The 21144-nt window shown below is 33.4% G+C and overlaps 9 protein-coding genes across 9 annotated transcripts; 5 read left to right on the forward strand and 4 right to left on the reverse strand.

Moving 5' to 3' along the window:
- Nucleotides 1-120: 120 nt before the first annotated feature.
- Nucleotides 121-2143, reverse strand: NAEGRDRAFT_82977 (HSP70 family protein; the record flags this gene model as incomplete). Its single annotated transcript, XM_002681150.1, has 1 exon — nt 121-2143. One exon carries the CDS (start codon nt 2102-2104, stop codon nt 155-157), a length of 1950 nt encoding a protein of 649 aa, XP_002681196.1. The 3' UTR covers nt 121-154.
- A 6612-nt stretch (nt 2144-8755) lies between these two features.
- On the forward strand, nt 8756-10256 carry NAEGRDRAFT_78482 (morn repeat-containing protein; the record flags this gene model as incomplete). The annotated part of the gene is made up of 2 exons (XM_002681006.1): nt 8756-9565; nt 9606-10256. 2 exons carry the CDS (start codon nt 8756-8758, stop codon nt 10155-10157), a joined length of 1362 nt encoding a protein of 453 aa, XP_002681052.1. The 3' UTR covers nt 10158-10256.
- NAEGRDRAFT_44329 (uncharacterized protein) lies at nt 10245-11408 on the reverse strand (the record flags this gene model as incomplete). Its single annotated transcript, XM_002681151.1, has 1 exon — nt 10245-11408. The coding sequence occupies one exon, from the start codon at nt 11406-11408 to the stop codon at nt 10245-10247; it is 1164 nt and encodes a 387-aa protein (XP_002681197.1).
- A 339-nt stretch (nt 11409-11747) lies between these two features.
- On the forward strand, nt 11748-13193 carry NAEGRDRAFT_37946 (hect E3 ubiquitin ligase). Its single transcript, XM_002681007.1, has one exon. The coding sequence runs from the start codon at nt 11926-11928 to the stop codon at nt 13171-13173; it is 1248 nt and encodes a 415-aa protein (XP_002681053.1). The 5' UTR covers nt 11748-11925; the 3' UTR covers nt 13174-13193.
- Nucleotides 13190-16383, reverse strand: NAEGRDRAFT_57064 (uncharacterized protein; the record flags this gene model as incomplete). The annotated part of the gene is made up of 3 exons (XM_002681152.1): nt 13190-15274; nt 15533-16078; nt 16216-16383. The coding sequence occupies 3 exons, from the start codon at nt 16381-16383 to the stop codon at nt 13190-13192; spliced, it is 2799 nt and encodes a 932-aa protein (XP_002681198.1).
- A 231-nt stretch (nt 16384-16614) lies between these two features.
- On the forward strand, nt 16615-17417 carry NAEGRDRAFT_30825 (uncharacterized protein; the record flags this gene model as incomplete). The annotated part of the gene is made up of 3 exons (XM_002681008.1): nt 16615-16789; nt 16833-17239; nt 17280-17417. The coding sequence occupies 3 exons, from the start codon at nt 16615-16617 to the stop codon at nt 17415-17417; spliced, it is 720 nt and encodes a 239-aa protein (XP_002681054.1).
- Nucleotides 17418-17454: 37 nt separating this feature from the next.
- Nucleotides 17455-18804, reverse strand: NAEGRDRAFT_63585 (uncharacterized protein; the record flags this gene model as incomplete). Its single annotated transcript, XM_002681153.1, has 1 exon — nt 17455-18804. The coding sequence occupies one exon, from the start codon at nt 18802-18804 to the stop codon at nt 17455-17457; it is 1350 nt and encodes a 449-aa protein (XP_002681199.1).
- A 331-nt stretch (nt 18805-19135) lies between these two features.
- Nucleotides 19136-19720, forward strand: NAEGRDRAFT_63586 (uncharacterized protein; the record flags this gene model as incomplete). Its single annotated transcript, XM_002681009.1, has 1 exon — nt 19136-19720. The coding sequence occupies one exon, from the start codon at nt 19136-19138 to the stop codon at nt 19718-19720; it is 585 nt and encodes a 194-aa protein (XP_002681055.1).
- Nucleotides 19721-20674: 954 nt separating this feature from the next.
- Nucleotides 20675-20992, forward strand: NAEGRDRAFT_63587 (uncharacterized protein; the record flags this gene model as incomplete). Its single annotated transcript, XM_002681010.1, has 1 exon — nt 20675-20992. The coding sequence occupies one exon, from the start codon at nt 20675-20677 to the stop codon at nt 20990-20992; it is 318 nt and encodes a 105-aa protein (XP_002681056.1).
- Between the last annotated feature and the right edge of the window lie 152 nt (nt 20993-21144).

A 21144-nucleotide genomic window follows, 5' to 3' on the forward strand; every position in this document is an offset into this window, starting at 1 on the left:
TTTTTTTAATTTTAAAAATAATTATTTGATGATGCAATAATCAAAAATCCTCCAATTAGATTCTTATTGTCATGTTGGATTTTTTATTGAGTGATCAGTAATTACGGAAATATCAGTTTTAGAAATATTTTTTTTTATTTATTTTTTACATTTTTTACTTTTCCTTGAATTCAGCATCGTTTGGTGATTGAGTGTTTGGTTGTTGTTGAGTTTGTCTAGAATTGGCTTGTTCCTTGTAGTGTTGTTCAGCCAACTTAGCTTGAGTTTGCTTCAAAGCATCCAAAGAAGTCTTGAGTTGATCCAAGTTATCAGCTTGCATAGCTTCACGAACAGCTCTAACTTCATTTTCAGCCTTAGTCTTCAAATCAGCAGCGAGCTTTGAACCCAAATCCTTGATGTGTTGTTCAGCCAAGTGAACAGTAGTATCAGCTTCATTCTTAGCATCAATCAAACTCTTTCTCTTAGCATCTTCTTCAGCGAACTTTTCAGCTTCATCTTGCATTCTCTTGATGTCAGCATCAGTCAAACCACCAGATGATTGAATAGTAATTTGTTGTTCCTTTCCTGAAGCCTTATCAACAGCACTGACGTTCAAAATACCGTTAGCATCAATATCGAAAGTAACTTCAATTTGTGGAACACCTCTTGGAGCTGGTGGAACACCAACCAAATCGAATTGACCTAACAATTTGTTATAAGCAGCAATTTCTCTTTCACCTTGGAAGATCTTAATACCAACTTGAGTTTGGTTATCAGCAGCAGTGGAGAAGATTTGAGACTTCTTGGTTGGAATAGTAGTATTACGATTAATCATTCTACTGAAAACACCACCCAAAGTTTCAATACCCAAAGACAATGGAGTAACATCGAGCAAGACAATACCATCAACATCACCTCTCAAAACACCACCTTGAATAGCAGCACCAAGAGCAACAACTTCATCAGGGTTAACATTCTTTGATGGCTTTCTTCCGAAGAATTCAGAAACCAAAGTTTGAACACGAGGCATACGAGTCATACCACCGACAAGAACGACTTCATTGATATCCTTCAAAGTAATACCAGCATCCTTCAAACACTTCTTACATGGTTCAATAGTACGATTAATCAAATCAGCACACATTTGTTCGAATTTAGATCTAGTCAAATCCATGAGCAAGTTCTTTGGTCCGGAAGCATCAGCACAGATGAAAGGCAAGTTAATTTCAGATGATTGAGCAGATGACAATTCAATCTTAGCCTTTTCAGCAGCTTCTCTGACACGTTGGAGAGACATTGGATCCTTTGACAAATCAACACCTTCCTTTGCCTTGAAATCAGCAATAATCCATTCAACAATCTTGTGATCGAAATCTTCACCACCCAAGAAAGTATCACCATTGGTAGCCTTAACTTCAAAGACACCATCTTGAATTTCAAGAATAGAAACGTCGAAAGTACCACCACCCAAATCGTAGACAGCAATGATACCGTGCTTTGATGAATCCAAACCATAAGCAAGAGCAGCAGCAGTTGGTTCGTTGATAATTCTTTCAACAGTAAGTCCGGAAATTTGACCAGCATCCTTGGTAGCTTGTCTTTGAGAATCGTTAAAGTAAGCTGGAACAGTAATGATGGCTTGAGTAATCTTTTCACCTAAATATTGTTCAGCAGTTTCCTTCATCTTTTGCAAAATAAAAGCACCAACTTGGGATGGTGACAAATCCTTTCCACCAGCTCTAACCCAAGCATCTCCATTTGGTCCACGAATAATATCGTATGGGACAATTTCCATATCACGTTTAGTCATTGGATCATCGAAACGACGACCAATCAATCTCTTAATAGCAGTGAGTGTATTCTTTGGGTTTGTAACAGCTTGTCTCTTAGCCAAAGCACCTACAAGCAAGTTACCATCTTTATCGAAAGCAACAACTGATGGAGTGGTTCTAGCACCAATATCGTTTTCAATAACACGAGCAGACTTGTTAGATTCCATAACAGCAACACAACTGTTAGTAGTACCCAAGTCAATACCAATGATCTTGTTTCTTTGTTGTTGTTGAGTAAGACCCATCATTTGGGATTTCTTGATGTTTCGCAGTAATTTGTTTCCTCTGAACATTTTGTATATGTTATGGTGTTAGTAGTGTTTATATTTTTTTTCACGACAATATTGAACAAGCTCCTTTTTAAAGCCTCGCTTGCTCGCTGTGTTTTCTTCAATTAAAAGCACAACCCAATCAACTTGTACACCGCAAAGATTGGTAATTTTGCTTGCCGTCTCACACAAATTGATAGAGTAATGGATTAAATCCGTTACAGCTTAAAAGTGATTTGCTTTGAAAACTTCCCGTTAGCTACCCAATAAGAACCAGTTGAAACAAATATTTGAATTGGACCGACTTGAAGTTTTTCCGACTATTGTTTTCCGAGCTCGGAATGTTTAGCTTTACAATAATATCTTTCCGAATCAGCTACAATCAATTTATTTCAATGGGAAAATGACTAAACTTGTTTAATGTTTGTTATCAAGGATGTCTTTATGTTGCATAAAGATTTGTACTTCTCTTCAATGATTTGTTTACAGCAAGATTTATCAATATTGTGAAACAAAATATTGCTTTTGAAGAAAATTGTCATACAGCTTGTCAACAATTGCAATGCTATTCTCCTCAAAGCGAACAAAAGGAATTCCAAGTAACAGAATTATTAGAAAGTTAGCTGGTGTGATAGAGAACATGTTCCAACCATCTCTAACATATAAATAATTTTAAAAAATTAAATTAATTTGCAAAAAAATTTTGAAAGCTCTCATCATCACATTTATTTGTTTTCATAAAAAATGTTAGGACAAACAATAACGTTGGATGAAATCGAAAGAGTAGATCGTGAATCGATAGGATTTACTAATTTAATTGAAGATAGATATATTTCCTACTCTGATTGTAATAATGAATACTTAAATAGTGACCATATTATGAATCACCAACTTTATACAATTTCAAATACTCTTGGTCTTATTGCTTTTATTAATAGTGAAGATTGCATTAAAATATCATCAACTTTTGATATTCACGAATACATACAAAAGAGACTTGAGAGTTTACCAAAAACTATTTATGAATACAAATTAGACTCTACACCTAATTTTATAAAATTTTCAGAGAATGGAATGAACTTAGTATTTTCCGTAAAAGATGAAATTATTATCTTTAATTTTACAAAGGATTTAAAATTTAAACAATTGAGACATAAATTCGATTCGGAAATTGTGGAATTTGATTGCAAGCTTGACAATAAGATATTTGTTTTATTAAGTACAAATAATATCCATTACTTAAACTATGAACAGGATATAGTAGTTAAAAAGTTAGAATGTGTAACTGATTGTTCAACAATTTGTTCAAACAACAAAATATTGAACAGCTATTTACTTGTTGGTACAAACACAAGTGATCTAATTCTTGTGAACTTTGATAAGGATTTAGTTTTATTTAAGTGTAAAATTGACGATATTCAGAGAGTTCATTGTTTAAATTGGTTTGACAACTTTTATTGTACATTTTCTACTTTTGTACCTTATAATGATGCAGTGGATTTTAAAATTGTAATTTTACAATTGAATCATGAATGCTTTAAAGGTCAACCATCTAGTGATGTGGAATTAGTAGTAAACGGCGGATCTTGCATGGAATTTTTCCCAGATTATCAAAAACCAGTAACAATTGATAATACATGCAGATATCATACAGTTTATTTGGATCATTGGAAGATGCTGTTGTGCTCCACCAGTACTGATAGTAGACTTGTTGTCTTCCAACAAATCGATGACAAGTTTAACTTATTAGCACTTAATAACAAGTGGTCTATTGATACTTTCCCACTTTATGAGGATAATCCAACTTTCTCTTTGGGACTAGTTGCCGATTTTGGTTATGACTACCAAATAGACAATATCAAAAGTAAGACTGATGCAGCAAAGCATGAAGCCTCACCTCTCATTCATATATATCTGTCCAGTGGGTTTATTGTTACTTATGCATTAACTAATTGTGATGAATTGAAGAAATATCCAGTAGTACACGCATCACAAAGCTTAACTAATTTAAAGATTGAGGAACTAGCCGAAGAGAAAAAAGAACCAATTGTAGAAAAAGTGGAAATAACTCCAACTATTGAAGAAAAGCCAAAAGATTCACCTGTTCCTGAACAAAAAAATATTACAGAGGTTATATCTCCTGTAAAGGAGGAAAAACCTGTAGAAACAATCATTCCAGAGGTGAAGAAGTCTCCAGAAGTTACAAAGCAACCATCATTCGAACAACCAAAGATACAATTTAATCCAGTTACCAATAATACTAGTAATTTAGGAGGATTTAGTTTTGGAAATACCAATACATCCAATACTTTCAATTTTAATGCTGTAACCAAACCAACTCAACCAAACATTACATTTCCAACAGTTGCAGCTCAACCAAAGCCAATTATTCCTCCAACCACACAACCAACATTACCTGAACCTAATATCCAAAAACAACCTTTGGCTCAACCTAGGAGTAATGTTATGGAAAAGATAACACCGAATGTTACAACAGGAATTGTTGACAAGAATATGATCCAATCACTTAATAATTTTTCTTCCAATTTAACATCAGTTAATGCTGAAAGTGGTGTTTTCAAAAATGATATCAAGCCAATCATTGGTAAACCACTAAAACATGAGCCAATTAACCAAATACCACTCATTCCTAAAACCAAACCTTCCCAGAATCCTTCAAAGCCATCATCTTCCATTTCGAGTTTTAAAAATGATTTAGCTGTTATTCAGTCAAAGTCTTCAAAGTCTAAGTCCGACGAAAAAATTCAACAATTATCCAAGGATACAGCCAAGAAAGTTCAAGATGCCAGAGTTAAATTTAGCTTGTTGAAGAATGTTATAGAGAACATCAATAATAACCAGGAAAATGATTTGAAATTTATCAAACAAGATATTTCAACAATTAGATCAAATATTGATAAATTGAATGATGAATTAATTAAGAGTGACGAGTCATTAAAACAAAGAGTAGAGAGACTGAACGAATACCTAAATAGAGAATGCTCAATTGTAGAGTTATTAGGTATGAAAATCCAACAAAATAGAAAAGAGTCAGTGAAAGAAACAGGATTGGATGAGACTGCTCAATATTTCAAAGATATTATTTCTCACAAGTTTAATAACATAATAACTAATATTGAAGGGTTGGAAAATCAAGTTAAGCGTAAATTAAACTTGATTCCACAGAAAACTCCAACATTGATTTGCTTACAAAATACTTTAAGTTTGCAAAGAAACAGAGCTGTTGAATACAGAAAGTATGTCTTGAGTATTTCTCAAGCATTGCACTCTAAGGAACATACCTCAGCTACAGATTTATTTATTCAAAATTTAGCAATGAAAAAGGCTAACCATGAATCAAACCAAAATGGTAGTGCATTGAAAAATATTGAAATGACCAGGATCAAACCAATAGTTAATAATTCTTCAATTTTGAAGAAGAAAATAAGTCTTATTCATGAAGATGATACAACTATTTTCCAAGATTATGAAAATATTGATGAAATTTCGGATATTTCTTATGAGGATGATGAATCCAAGAACCCACTCAATCAATCTTTTATTCAATCTGAAAATTCATCACTTGATCTCTTAGATGAAGAAGATGAAGAAGAAGAAGAAGAGGAAGAAGAGGAAGAAGAAACAGTGACAAATTCTCCAATCAATTTCAATTCAAACAAACAACAAAATTTTGCAGCAGCCACTACATCGTTCCCAAATACATTTGTTCCACCAAAACAAACAAATGGAGGCTTCAACTTTGGAGAAACAAAGACAGTACCAGCTACTACAAATACTCCTTTCAATGCATCACTTTCTAGTAAGACAACTGCTCCAAACACTCAATTTAATTTAGCCTCTGTCATGGAGCCAAAGAAAGAAGCCACTTCTTCATTGCCAAATTCAGTATCGACTCCAACTTTAAATTCTGGTTTCAATTTTGGACCTAAAGTCGATGCAACCACTAAGCCTTCTACTGTAAACATACCACCAATTGCTTTTGGGACCACTCCTGGATTCGATTTTGGAAAGAAGGAGGAATCCACAACAGCTCTTCCTAAACCAGCTACAACTACTGGATTTACATTTACTTCAAAGGAAGAACCAAAACATGCTATCACAACTCCAACAGTAATGCCAATTGCAACTAAAACAGAAACGACACCATTAGTGAGTGTTAATCCATCTGCTGGATTTAGTTTTGGAGCAGATACCAAAAAGGAAGTAAATCCAATACCAATGGCTGGTGGATCTTCTGGTTTTAATTTTGGATCAACTAAAATTGATTCACAGAAAGAAGAACCAAAGTCTGAAACAGCTAAAACAGAGCCAAAATTGGATACAAAGAAAGAAAATTCCTTAGACAGTGAGTCCACAAGTTCTAAGGTTGAAACAAAACCTTTGTCTAATTCATTTAACACCGCACCTTTCCCGTTAGGAATTAAGAAAGAGGAACCTAAAGTTGAAAATAAGACAGAAGAGCCAAAGAAGGAAACTCCAACCTTAATAGAAAAGAAAGAAACCAAAGAAGAAACCAAGACAGCAACTACAACAGGATTTAATTTTGGAACAGATACCAAAAAGGAATCAATCCCAACAACTGGCTTCTCTTTTGGAAAAACAGAATCAACACTAGGTAAAACTGAACAAAAGGAAGAATCCAAGAAATCTGAAGTATCAGAAAAACCAAAAGAAGAACCTAAACCTGTAGCTTTCGACTTTGGTAAGAAGGAAGAATCAAATATTTCTGATATTTTCCCATCCAAAAAGATTGCAACTTCACCAGTAAGCTCAGAAAGGAGCAGTTTCTTTGAGTCACCACCACCTGTTACTGATTCAAAAGTTTTACTCACAGGTTTTGCTAATACTATTCCATCAAATGACAAACTTTCATTTAATTTCCCTTCAACCTCATCTACCTCTTCCACTGAAGCTAAGAATATTCAAGTAGAAGCAAACAAAGAAGAAACAAATAAGGAAGAACCAAAACAAGAAACCAAGAAAGAAGAGCCAAAGAAGGAAACACCAGTCTTGGTAGAAAAGAAAGAAGAAACAAAGCCTGCAACCACAACTCCAACCACAAGTGGTTTTTCTTTTGCCACTACTTCAGGTAACAGTGGATTCAGTTTTGCTAACACAAAACTTCCAGAATCCAAACCTGCAGAAGTGACAACACCAAAGGCCGAAGAAACAAAACCTATTGAAACAAAATCTAATGCTTTTGGAACTAACCCATTCAACACATTACCAGCTGTCACAAAACCTGCCGAGACCACATCCTTCACCTCATCAAATACTGTATCAAACACTCCAACCACTACCCCTACTACTAACACTATGGGATTTAACTCTATTCCAACCTCACAACCAATCTCAACACCAAAGGATGAAAATGGTATGGAGGATAATGATGATGTTATTATTGGAGCTAGTGGAATGGGATCTCTTTCTTTGGGAGCACCAAATAATAATAATGCAACTCCATCTGGATTCACTTCATTCTTGAATAATAATACTGGGTCATCATCAAATATTTCATCTGCTTTCCCATCAAGTAATACTATTACTACTTTTGGTACAGGCAATAATAGTGGAGGCTCTTTCTTTGAGCCTGTGAATAGCTCTGTAGGAGATTCTCCATTCTCGAATCCATCCTCTAATTCCTCATTACCATTCTCATTCCAAGGTAATTCTTCATTTGGAGCTCAGGGATCATTTAGCTTTGATTCTGGTAGAAATTCTGGTATTGGAACATCAACAACTCAACCAAATGGTGGCTTTGGTACTAGTAGTTTTGGAAATACTAATAATAATCAAAATTCTGTATTGACAAGTGGTTTTGGTTCAAACACACTCAATACTGATACAACAAAAACATTTGGAACATCATTTGGATCATCTGGATTTGCAACTAAATCAAATACTCAACCAGCAACAAGTGGTGGCTTTGGTAGTGGTGGATTTGGCAGTGGAGGCTTTGGATCAGGAGGTTTTGCAAGTAATTCAACCAATAATGCACAACCAGTTTCAACCAGTGGTGGATTTGGATCAAGTGGATTTGCAGCTACATCAAACTCTTCTGGATTTGGATCACTTGCAAGTGGTTCTAGCCCATTCAGTACTTTGGGTAGTCAAGGAACACCTTCATTCTTACAAGGAAATACTCAACCATCCTTTGGATCAAATAATAATAATAATAATGGTAATTCGTTTGGTTCATTTGGCTCATTTGGGGCTTTTGGAAGAACTAATTAATTCTTCTAATTTTAATAAAGAGACTATTAAAGTTCAATTTCTTAGTCAGAGCCCTCTGAACAATGTTGTATTTTTGGCGCTCAAATTTCACACAAATTCACCTCAAAGAATCTGTCATACAACACTGAAGATTTTAATGACCCATATCAAATAAAGAATAATTTAACATTCAACAATTACAATAACTCTTTAATAATTAGAAAGTGTAGTTGTATTAAACGAAATTGTGACAATAATTTAGCCACCCACCACCATTATTCAATCAAATCTATTTTTCATTTCGACGCAAATTTACCTTTGTATAGTCAGACAAATTCTACTGTTTAATCCAGAGTAGTAGTATTAATAATATCTGCTGAATCTATGAGCACGTTAATAACAAAGCAGAGACATTCTCAATTTAAATCAGATTAAAAAAAAATGCACTCCCCATCTATAACGGCACAACCCTCACCAATCGTGTCTGCAACCCATCATACAACTTCAAACAATTCTGAAGGATTTAGTTTACTCTCCCGCCAAAGTGAACTCCATACAACACAACATCAACCAACATCAACACACACACCAATAATGAGAATGACAACAACCACATCATTTCCAACCTCAAATAGCATGATATTTGGTTCAACAACGACGACGAGTAACTCATCTATCTTTTTACAAACTAGTTCAAATGTACCATACAACAACAATCAACAACAGCAACAACCAATGATTACATTCAATAATAGACAGGATATGATGGCTATATCTTCATCTCCTTTATCCAATCCTCCAACAAATCCTTTCGCATCACCTTCTTCCAATAATCAATCTTCCTCCACAGCATCTTCATCCTCCATACAACCTTTGACAAATGTTCAACAAGTCAACCAAAACATGTACAATAATGATCAAACACCTTCATTCATAACAAGTACAGTTCCAATGTCAACTGTCATGCAACCAAGCAATAATACAACATCGAGTTCAACATCCTTAACCCCTGCAAATAATGATCCTAACAATACAAATAGCTCACTAAGATTCGTTACTGTTACAAATGCTGCAGGACGATATGAAGGTGAGGTTAATGTTAAAAACGAGCGTCATGGTAAAGGAACAATGTATTTTGCTGGAGGAGGATTTTATAAAGGATATTGGGTGAATGATAAAATGGAAGGAAAAGGTGAATATTCTTGGGGAGATGGTAATCATTATTTAGGCATGTTCAGAGATGGCAAACAAGTAAGTATTTTTGAAAATTTTGTATTCTAAAATTGTTTAGAATGGTGTTGGTGTCTATGAATGGCCTTCTGGAGGAAAATATATTGGTCATTGGAAAGATGACAAAATGCATGGATTCGGTACATACAAAAGAGATGATGGAATTGTATATTTTGGTTTGTGGGAAGATGACCATCAGAGTGGAATGGGACTTAAAGTTGTTCCAGCTCGTTTTTGTCATGGAGAATCACAGAAGAGTTTTGCAAGAAGAAAATTTAGAGAAATTTGGAAAGATAAAACTTTAATCTATCAGAAAGAAATAATTGAAATGCCAAACGTTTTAGCATTACAGGAGAAAAATCGTCTTACAGATATTTCAATAGTCTGTCAATCTGACGACGACCAAGAACCTTGCTATCAGGATCCAATAGCCTTACAAAGATTTTTAAGATCAAGCAGTTCTAATTTAACCTTAGATTTTGCAAAGTATTTTACTATCTCTCAAAATTCAGATGAAGAAAGTGAACCAAACAGAAGGAAACACTATCTTGAACATGATGATCAATCACCATCTGATTCCAAATTAACTAAATACACTCATGATAGGGAGTAAAACCCATTGCGTTAAAACACGAGATGGATTGGATTGTTGTTAGTTATGAATCAGGGCGGTGCATCATTTTTAATAAATTAAGATAGTTTATTTCTTTTTCTTTGAGCTAGTGGATGCATCAGCAGCTTTTCTCTTTTTATCAGTTGCACTTTTTTTATCATCTTTCTTTGCAGGTGCTTTCTTTTTTGTGGTTGAGGATGAAGCAACTGGAGTAAAGAAACCATCAAGACGGGTTTGAGTTGGTTTACCTCTTGATGATTTGATTCTCTTAATATAACCTCTCACTCTTTCTTCATCAAATTGTTTTTCTTTCACTAAAAATTCTATTAATCCTTCTTCATCTGGTTCAGTCCATTTCATTGTGTCTACAAGTTCACTACTTGGAGTAACATCAGGATTCTTGAAAATGTTTCTAACTTCTTCGTATGGGAATTCACTTGGAGCTTGGTAATGTTTTCCTTCAATATTCTTCAATAAATTTTCAATATTTCCATATTTCTTAATCATGGCAAGAGCTTTCTTTGGTCCAATACCCTTAATTGAGTCAGTATAATCACATCCACATAAAATACAAATATCAATAAATTGATCAACTGTCACACCTAATCCTTCTATCACTTGTTTAAAGGTAAATTCTTGAATTGGTTGTTTTCTTGCTTCAGAGAAAGTTAAATGTCTTGCCAAGACAGGAGTGGCATAAGTCAAAGCATCCATATCTTCAGTTGCAGTGGCATATACAAGACCACCTTTACAAAGTTCAGCACATTGAGCTTCAGCTTCACCTGGTGCTTCAACAACTGGAACACCCATCAATCTGAGCAATTTCTTTCCGTCATTACTTTGTTCCTTAGTCATTCTAGTTGTTCTCTTATTCCACATGACCATCTTTTCTTCATCTCCTTCTTCTTGAGCAAGTGCAAATTGTTCCATAGCTTCTTTTTGTCTTTCTTTTCTCTTTTCCAATTCTCCTGATTTCAATTGTGGTGGTTTACCATCAAAAACATAACATGGTTTAATTCCGTATTCCAACATTTTGGTGGTTCTGGCAAGTAAACCTTGCAAGTGATTTGTAACTTCTCCATCTTTGTCTGTCAAATCCATACCAGTATTTTTCAAAGCAATCAAGAATTGATACATGGCCATAGAAGCATCAATAGCAACTTTTCTACCAAAATAATTTTTCAATTGATCCTCTTTTACCGAATCTTTAGCTTCATCCAAGATGAGTTGCGATAATCCTTTAATACCCATTTCTATATTATTTACAAAATAACCTAGCACTACTATTTAGATTTCTATATAATTTTAATTTTAACAACTTCTGATGATTTCTATGCACGATTAGGTGATAGAATGATGTTGATTTTTTTTTTAAAGTAATTTTTTAAAATAACGTTCCTCATAAAAGTGGACGGCGGGAAAGTTCTCTTCCAGCCTCTTTGTTTTAGCTTGCAAGTTTCACTACAGAGGTTGAAGTTTCGAACATAAATGATCACAGTTTAATATTTTGTTATTGATTGAATAATAATATCATGACCATTATATTACATTATAAATTAATATAATTATTTAAAATAAAAAAATGAACAACCTAATCAAATCATCGACATCAGTAAAACAATTTTTGAAAAGGGCAACAAACTTGCATAGTAAGAGAAAACAATGTATAAGCTCATTGGTAAATAATCAAACAAGATCATTCGGACGTAAAAAGGAAATTGATGATAGTGAAGTTATTTTAATCGTTCCGAACCAAGGAACACACATCATGGGATGGGGAAGTAATGATGAAGGACAATTAGGATTAAATTCATTTTCAGTTAAAGTATCTACACCAATGTTTATTAATTCCTATTGGTTTAACGATAAGGATATTAAAAAGATCAGTGTAGCTTCATCAGGACAACATGTTTTAGCTTTAACAGAAGATGGATATGTTTACACTTGGGGAAGAGGAGCAGAACATCAACTTGGAGTTGAAAATAATTTCAGTCAAGCTGCTCCACAACTTGTTGATCCAAAATATTTCAATAATAGAAAAGTTGTTGATATACAATGTGGTACTTACCATAGTTGTGTTATTGATGATGAAGGTAGATTATATACTTGGGGTTTCAATGGAAGTATTTTCAATCAATCAGCTTTAGGTCATGGAAAGAATTCTTGGTTAACAGATTTGTCAAAACCAAAACAAGTTGAAGCTCTTAAAGGTGAATTTGTGAAACAAGTAGCAGCTGGTCAATATCACACTGGTGTTATTTGTGGTGAACAAGGTAATTCTGAATCAAATCAAGTTTTCGTTTGGGGTAAAGGAGATTGGGGACGTCTTGGACTCGGCAATTCAAATTCAAAACCTTTACCAACTCCATTGGAAATGTATGAAGAAGATGAAAATGGTACAAGAAAGACTCGTTTTGAAACTATTAGAATGGGTACAAACTATTCCGCATTGATCGATTCACATGGTAAATTATACATGTTTGGTAGAAATGATGGCCAACAATTGGGTATTGAAACGCCAGGTAACTATGTCAGTGGTGGTCAATTCGATGGTGAATCAACTCCAAAATTACTTTCACAATTTTCTGATAGAGATATTAAGGTTAAAGATGTTGCTTTGGGTGAATCAATTACTGCTTGTGTTACTGTTGATGGTCGTGGTTTCGTTTGGGGTAAGAATATTCACCTTCCTCATGAAGTCAATTTCGGTAAGGGTGCCAGAGTTATTGAATGTGCTGCTGGTAAGAATCATGTTTCATTCGTACCAAGAAATAGACAAGCTATTTTCATGATGGGTGGTAATTGGAGTCATCAATTGGGTGTTAAAGGTAATTTCGGTCACCAAGAAGTGATTAAATTGACTCGTCATTTAGTTCCTGGCAAGAAATTACAAATGGCTTGTGGTAGCAATTTCACTTTGGCATTATCTAATTTGGAATATCAATTCGATGGTGAAGATGATGACTTTACTGATGCTGCCTTGATAGACAATGCTGGTAACAGTGTTGAATTGTAAACAAATAAATAATTTACTATAAATAGTTATCGATTGGTATAGTTGTGAAAGGAATTTGAATTTGAACATTATTGGCCTTGTTGGGGGATAGTCTAGTTTTTTCAGCCAACAATGAAGAGTTATTACTGGAAATTGTTGAGAAAGTTTGACTCCTAGGACTGTAAGGTATAAAATTGGTGGCCACTTTGAAGTTTTGGGGAGAAAATGTTCCTGCAGACATTCTAGCTGAAAGTGAAGATCTAGCAGAATCAAGAGGATCATATGGGTCAATGTTATTCGAGTTCAAGTGACTCAAATCAATGTTGATATTTCCTAAGGTTCCCTTAGGTACTGAAGTAGACTTGGCAACTACTACAACTGGTTGATCATCGTTTTCTGAATCAGTGTAATCATCAACATCAAAATAGGAATACTCTGATGCTCTACTAAGAATTTCCTCTCTCACATAGGTTCTTCCAGATCTTATGTCTGTAAAAACAGGTCTAGAAGGTTGGGCAGTTCCATATTTTGTTTGGGATCTTTGAAGCTTTTCTAATTCTCTCAGCTTTTGACGAGCAATCCTTCTATGCTCTCTAGCGACTCTTTCTTCCTCTTCTCTCTTTTGTTTCTCCAAGTCACCCATGTATTTGTCAACCTTAACCTTCAAAACCTTTGTTTGAGCCTTTTCGTATTCAGCTTGTTTTACGTTCTCCAATTGTCTCTGAGTAATTTCTTTCTTCTTTCTATTGATGTGTCTCATTTCATCAATTTCGTACAGAGTAAGTGCTCCAGTTTGTATCTTGGCACTTATTTCTCTATTTCTCTTCTCGGTTACCTTGTTATATTTATCCTGTACAATTTTGTCTTGTTGTTTTTGTTTGTATTTTGTTAATAATTGCTTTGCTAACATGTTATTATAGGTCACAAACTCCTTAGATTGTTCTTCCACTATCTTGGTTTTTTCTTTCGATTCACTGTTCTCTTTTCTTCTCTTACTGACTTTAGCAGCGTTAATAAGATCTTGTTCTTCATTTCTGATTTTTATCAATTCTTTTGATTGCATTACTTCTTTTCTAATGTTATCATTTTGCAGCTCTTTCTTCTCTTTCCATTTTAAAACTCTTAATTGAGAAGAAGCAAGTTCTTTTCGAAGTTTTTCAGCTGCAAGTTTGTTTTTCTCTTCAATTTCTTTTTCTGTGACAAATTTGAGCAAGCTTAATCTTGCTTTTTCTCTACTGTACAATTCTCTTACTGGTATGTTTGGGTTATATAAATAAGTATTCGTATTTACAGAAACATTATTGCTTGATTTTGTGGTTGTGAATTCTGAGACTTTGGAATCCGATCTAATGAGCTTGTTGAGTGTTTTAGTGACAACATCAGGAGTTTTTGTTGCTAGTGATGATCTGCTATCTTTGTTAATTTCATCAATTGCATCCACAAGTGAGTGTGTAAGCTCACTTACTTCAGGTAGTAGAAGAGGTCCATCAGTGGTTCCAATTGAAGATGAATTCTGGTCAGAAATCACACTTTCTTCCTCATAATAGTCCTCATCCTCTCCAAAACGAACTCTATTTGGTGATAATCTGGCAAATTTACTGGATAGTGACGGAATTTCAAAACTTTTGGTTGGTGTTGGAGTAAAAACAGGTGTTTGAGCTAGTGGAGTGCCTGACCTAGATGAGCCTCCTCCACTTTCCAAGTCCGAAAATAAATTATTGATATTAAGAGAGGCTGTTTGTCTTGGAGGAATTTTGGCCAAGTATTGTTGCTCAACTTGAAAACGTTGCACTGTTGGCCTTACATTCCTTTGTTCTGTTGGAAAAGATGTTGTATCAAAGTTGATGAGGGAGAGAGGAGAAATTGTTTGCGTGGTTGTTGGTTTTTTAATGACGTGGTGTAACCTAGGGGAGCTTTCGGATCTTTGTGGTTTGGTTCTTTGTGGTTGGGAAGGTGTTTTTGAGGGAATGGATTGTGATCTTGTTTGTGATCGGGTACTTCTTGATTCAGTCCTAGAAAATGTTGTTCTTGTTGTTGGAACTGTAGGAACATCGTTTGATGCTGCTGTTATTGATGCGATAGAAGCTTTCTGTTCTGATAAACGTTTCAGAACAAGTCTATCCTCGAAGGGTAAAGGACTTGAGTGATTTATTCGAAGAAAAGACATGTTGTTGATGTTTGCATTTTTTTTAATTTGAAATTTACAGTTCCAAACAGATCCAACAACTTGTATTAAGGAAATGTCACTCCTTGTCATTATTAGTATTGATACAGAGTTTATTTAAAAGTATGAAATCAAAAAGATTAAACCAGCAGCAGCACACACCACAATAATGATGGCAATGCAAATTATACACATAATCTTGTTGGATCCACCAACCTTGTCGAGAGCGTTATCAACTCTTTCATTAAGATTCTTCAATCTTTCAATTTCCTTATCGACCTTATCTTCAATATTCTTCAAAAGCATATTTTGTTCGGTGAGTTCAGATCCTATGTTAATAGACATTTGGTGCAAGTCATCGAGTTTCTTGCTGAATACATCCAAGCCTTGATCAATTTGTTTTTGAATATCTTGGACTTTCAACATGGCTGTTGAAATATCAATTTGTGGTAAATTTGAACGAGTGGCATCATCAGGAAGGTCTTGTTCCAAAACTACTCCAGCTAACCCACCATTTTCCTTATTTTCATTATCTAACTCATCAGCTCCTTCAAGTAAATGCGATGTTGTAGAGTCATCCTTTTTGTTCTTTGCGTCTCTTTCATATTTTCTCTTTGATAACATTTCAAGTTCAAGAATGTGTTTTTTAACCAATTCAATATCATTCTTTTGAGCACTAATCAAAACTGGATCCACTTTTTTGAACATCTTCTTCTTTGCGTTCTTATCATGAATTTTAACAAGCTTATTAAGATCATCATTCTTGATAGCAGAAATCATCTTTCTAACGTCATTACTTAATCTTGATTTCACGGTAACACCTCCTTTAGAACTGTCTCTTTGTTTAATTTTCTTGATGGATAGAGTTTCATCCCGTTTAATAAATTCTAACTGCTTACCTCTCTTGTGGCCATAATCTTCTTGGCAATTAAATATTTACAAGCATCAAATGCAGAAAGACCCTCCGTATCATTCTCTCCACCATCAATTTTTTGTCCTGATGTTTCTTCATATACTCTTACCAATCGATGGATGCAATCTTGCATCACTCCACGTGAGACCATCATCTTGATATATTTTTAAGGTTTTTTTTGAGGGAATATTTTTTATCTGTTGAGGTAAGGATACGGCAAAGAGGTACAATTAGAAGGCTTTATCGTTTCTAATAGCTCTCGCCTAGGCTTCATATGGTGTTTTTTCTTCATTTTCTTTACAGCTAATTAATAAATTGACATCATTCTAACACATAATCAGATTGAATATTAAATTTAATTATTAAAATTAATTCATCATAAAAAATGTTCAAACAAATCATCAGCACAAAACATCAACATTTTTCATCTTTATCATTAACTAGTAATTTATTCCGATGCTATGCGACACAAACCAAGAGTTCGGGACGATGGCTAGATAGACAGAGGAGAGACACTTTTGTTAAACAAGCAAAAGCACAAGGATATAGATCCCGAGCTGGTATGTTTTCCATGTAATATTTTGATGATGGAATAAATTAAAGCCTTTAAATTATTGGAAATTGATGAGAAATGGGGAAAATTCTTGGAAAAATCAAAAGTAATAATTGACCTTGGAGCTGCACCTGGAAGTTGGTCACAAGTGGCTGCCGAAAAGATGAAATCTGGAGGAAAATTAATAACAATTGATATTCTCGATATGGAACCTTTAAAGAGTCCACCCAATAAGAATTTACAAATTATTCAATTGAAAGGAAAATTTGAGGACAGTATTCCTCAATTGAGGAGTTATTTAAACGAGGGTGAATTTGCCGATTGTTTACTTTCTGATATGGCTCCAAATACGAGTGGAGTTAAATCTCTAGATCACAATAGAATTATATTTTTGTGTAATACTTCGATAGATTTTGCTTTTGAGGTGTTAAAACCAGGTGGTTGTATGTTAATGAAAGTATGTATTGAATTGATTTTGATTACAAATTTTCAAATAGATTTTTAGTGGACCAGAGGATGCTACATTAAAAAATGATTTAAAACAATATTTTGAGAATGTCAATTTTGTGAAACCTGCATCATCCAGATCTGAATCAAGTGAAGTTTATGTATTAGCAGAGGGTTTTAAATTATAACGTTACGTATCATTTTTTAAATAAACTAATTTCAGAACTATTCCCAACTATGATCTTTTTTTGATACTATATTTTTAAATTTTGTAATATCGTCGTTATTTTTACGCATTCCTGGATTGTTTTGGAGGAACGCAGTTTTGATTTTAGAATTTCCAATTAATTTTACACCATCATAGCTAATTCCACAATTTCTTGCATTAAGCTCTTCTAAGGTCATTCTACTTAATATTTCGGCTCCTTTGTCTCCTATTGGATTGCCAACAATATTCAGGTTGATCAAATGGGGAGATTTTTGGAGAGATTCGATATCTCCAGAGCAATTACACCTCGAAACATTGAGAATTTCAATGCTATTCAGTTTACCGATAAATTCTATTCCTTTATCACATATTGGTTTACCACTAAAATCTAAATGTCTCAAGTTGTGTAAATTAGTTAAATGCGCTATTCCTTGGTGATTAATTTCCATACCTTGATTGGCAATATCGACCTGTCTTTCGTTAAATCTTCTACCGGTTCCTCTCTCCACAGAAAGATAGGTCAAATTTCTTAGGGAAGATATTAAGAACAATCCCTCATTTCCAATATAATTATCACCCACATTGAGATGTACTAGTTTTGTTAATGAAGTTAGATGGGTTATACAATCATTTGTGATATTGCAATCTTGGAGATTAAGATATTTCAAATTTGTAAGCAATGCAATAACTTTCATTCCATCTCCTCCAATATTATTTTTACTCAAATCCAGTTTAGTCAATTTGAATAATTGCAAAAATTTTAAATTTACACTACTAATGTTGCATTGACTTGCATTGAGATATGTTAAATTACTCAATGATCCCACAGATGTAATTATCATATTAATATTTTTAGAACATTGAATATTTAACTTGGTTAATTGGGAAAATGTAGAAATTGACTTTGCTTTTTCCCAATCATTGGATGAATCTGTTGAAATTTCCAATTCTGTTAACTTGGATAATACACTCAACTTTTCAAAGTATTCAGGGGGAAGTCTTGGATTTGGAAATCTTACTACAAAACTTTCCAAGTTTTTCAATTTACAAATAGTACCCACACGGATATCAGTAAATTGTGATTTTTCGTTAGGATTTTCTAATATCTCTAAATGCTTCAAATGATTCATTCGAGGGATCAATACAACTGTATTGAATCTAACTTTAAGACTCGTAATATTGTTCAAATAATAAATACTACCATAAGAGAGTGGCAACTCTCTAAGTAATGTCAACTCTTTCAATGCGGAGAGGTGACGCAATGCTTTTAATTCATCCACTGTTGGACATTGACTTAATTGAATGCCGAATGGCGCAATAATAAATGTACTTTGTTGACGAGCAGTCAATTGATCACGTTTTTTCATTCTTTTAATAAAAGTAGGTAACATTCCCCTTCTAATTCTGAGTTTAACTTGGGCAGTTGTAAACCATTGTTTTGATACATAGATACAATTTTTAAAAACGATCATCAATAAAAACGACTTTGTCACTCCTGGGTTGACTTGGTGTTTTTTTAAATAGTGAACGTAGTTGTCTTAACATTTTTTTGATTGTGATTTAATGAATATTAAACGATATAATCGGTAGCCTAATACCTAATTGATTAAAATCAATCTTCGTAGTAGTATCGATGTAAATTGTAAAAAACATAATGATGAAATATAAAAATTATTTGATAAACACTTTTAATAAAAAATGTTACCATCACAAACACATCTCAGGAGGAAAAGATTTCATGCGTGGGAATATTTAGAACATGATTTTCCATCGGATATTCTTGATTTTACAAATGAACAATTACCTAGTGGATTTGAATATTTAAAACAAGATAATTATTTCTTTTCGGAATTTGATATGGCTTTTCCGAGTGGAATTAGTGATGAAAGTTTACCTAATGATATACCAGACCAACTATTTGATGGAATTAATTTATGTGAGGAATTGTGGGAAAACACTCTTCTTTGTCAACTAAAGAAAAAGTATGATAAATTTTGTCAAAAGGATATTGCTGCCTTTTTGAAATGTAAATTAAAGAGAGACCATCAGATTAGAATTAGAGCGATTGAATTTGAAACATTCAAAATGACACAAGAAAGTCAAAGTGAAATTTCTAAACGAAAGGAGCTAGTAGATAAAAAGATTACTCAAGTTGAAAATCAATTGGCAAATTCAATCAAGCCACCTTATAGAGATGTCTGCCAAGAACAATTACATTTAAATGATTTACAATTTTTAGAATTGAGAAAATATTACATTGAAAAGTCTCTGAAATCAGATTAGATTCACCTTGTTTCCTCAATCAACATTTTGATTAAGCTTGGTAAAATAGGAATGTGGTATCGCGCAAGTAATGATGAGATATTTAAATAATAAGAGATAATCGAGACTATAATAAAAATGATCTTTAGAACCATGTCACAATAGATAGCTAACCTCACAATAGATAAACTCTTCCAATTGGTCGTCTTGATGTGAGATCAGAAAGTCTTTGAAAAATGTTGTTAACATTACAAGAGCTTTACAAATATTTAAGGTGCAATAATGAAAAAGACCAAGAATTAAAAAAAATGATCAAACTAAACAGTCAAAATTTTGAAAATCACCAATTCATTAATTCGGAGGAAATATTCAATAATAATATTAATAATATGGAAGAGAAAGCAATAAAGCTTGTGAAACTCGAACAAGAAATATTTTCAGATGATATTTGTTTTGAAATAATTTCAATGCTGGATGATTCGTGGTTTATTTTGAATAATTGTTCCTTGATTTCAAAACAATTCTTTAACGTGATCAAGGAACGTTCAAAACTTTTTATTATATTTAAAAAGAAATTTACAGAGAAACGAGTTGAATTATTCATGAAAAGTCGATTTTTAAACAGTATTGTTAATGTTAAATTTGCAGCAAAGTTGTCTGAAGCCAAAGAAAAACTCAAATTCATTGATATAACTTGTGAAATGAAACAATTAACATCACTTAATATTTCTCACCATCTAATTGGTATAGAAGGAGCTAAATTCATAAGTAAAATGAAACAATTAACATCACTTGATATTGATTACAATCATATTGGTGTTGAAGGAGCAATATTTATAAGTGAAATGAAACAATTAATATTACTTGATATTCGTAGCAATCTAATTGGTATGGAAGGAGCCAAATTCATAAGTAAAATGAAACAATTAACATCACTTAATATTGATTACAATCATATTGGTGATGAAGGAGCAAATGAAACAATTGACATCGCTTGATATGTATGACAATCAAATTGGTGATGAAGGAGCCAAATACATTAGTGAAATGAAACAATTAACATCACTCAATATTTGTTTCAATCATATTGGTATAGAAGGATCCAAATTGATAAGTGAAATGAAACAATTAATATTACTTGATATTAGTGGCAATCTAATTGGTGATGAAGGAGCAAAATATATCAGTGAAATGAAACAATTGACATCACTTGATATTAGTGGCAATCAAATTGGTGATGAAGGAGCCAACTACATTAGTGAAATGAAACAATTGACATCACTAAGAAAATAAGCTCATGTGGTATTGAAATAAAACACCACCATTGATAACCAAATGGGTACATATTCTTCATCCAAAAGGATGAGATATGTTGCATAGAATCAAAACTTTATTCAACATTGTCAGAACTCAATAGTTGAAGAAACATCAACCTTTCTTGTTGA

The sequence above is a fragment of the Naegleria gruberi genome (assembly GCF_000004985.1).
Source record: "Naegleria gruberi genomic scaffold NAEGRscaffold_7, whole genome shotgun sequence".
In the NCBI taxonomy this organism is placed as follows: domain Eukaryota; phylum Heterolobosea; class Eutetramitea; order Acrasida; family Naegleriidae; genus Naegleria; species Naegleria gruberi.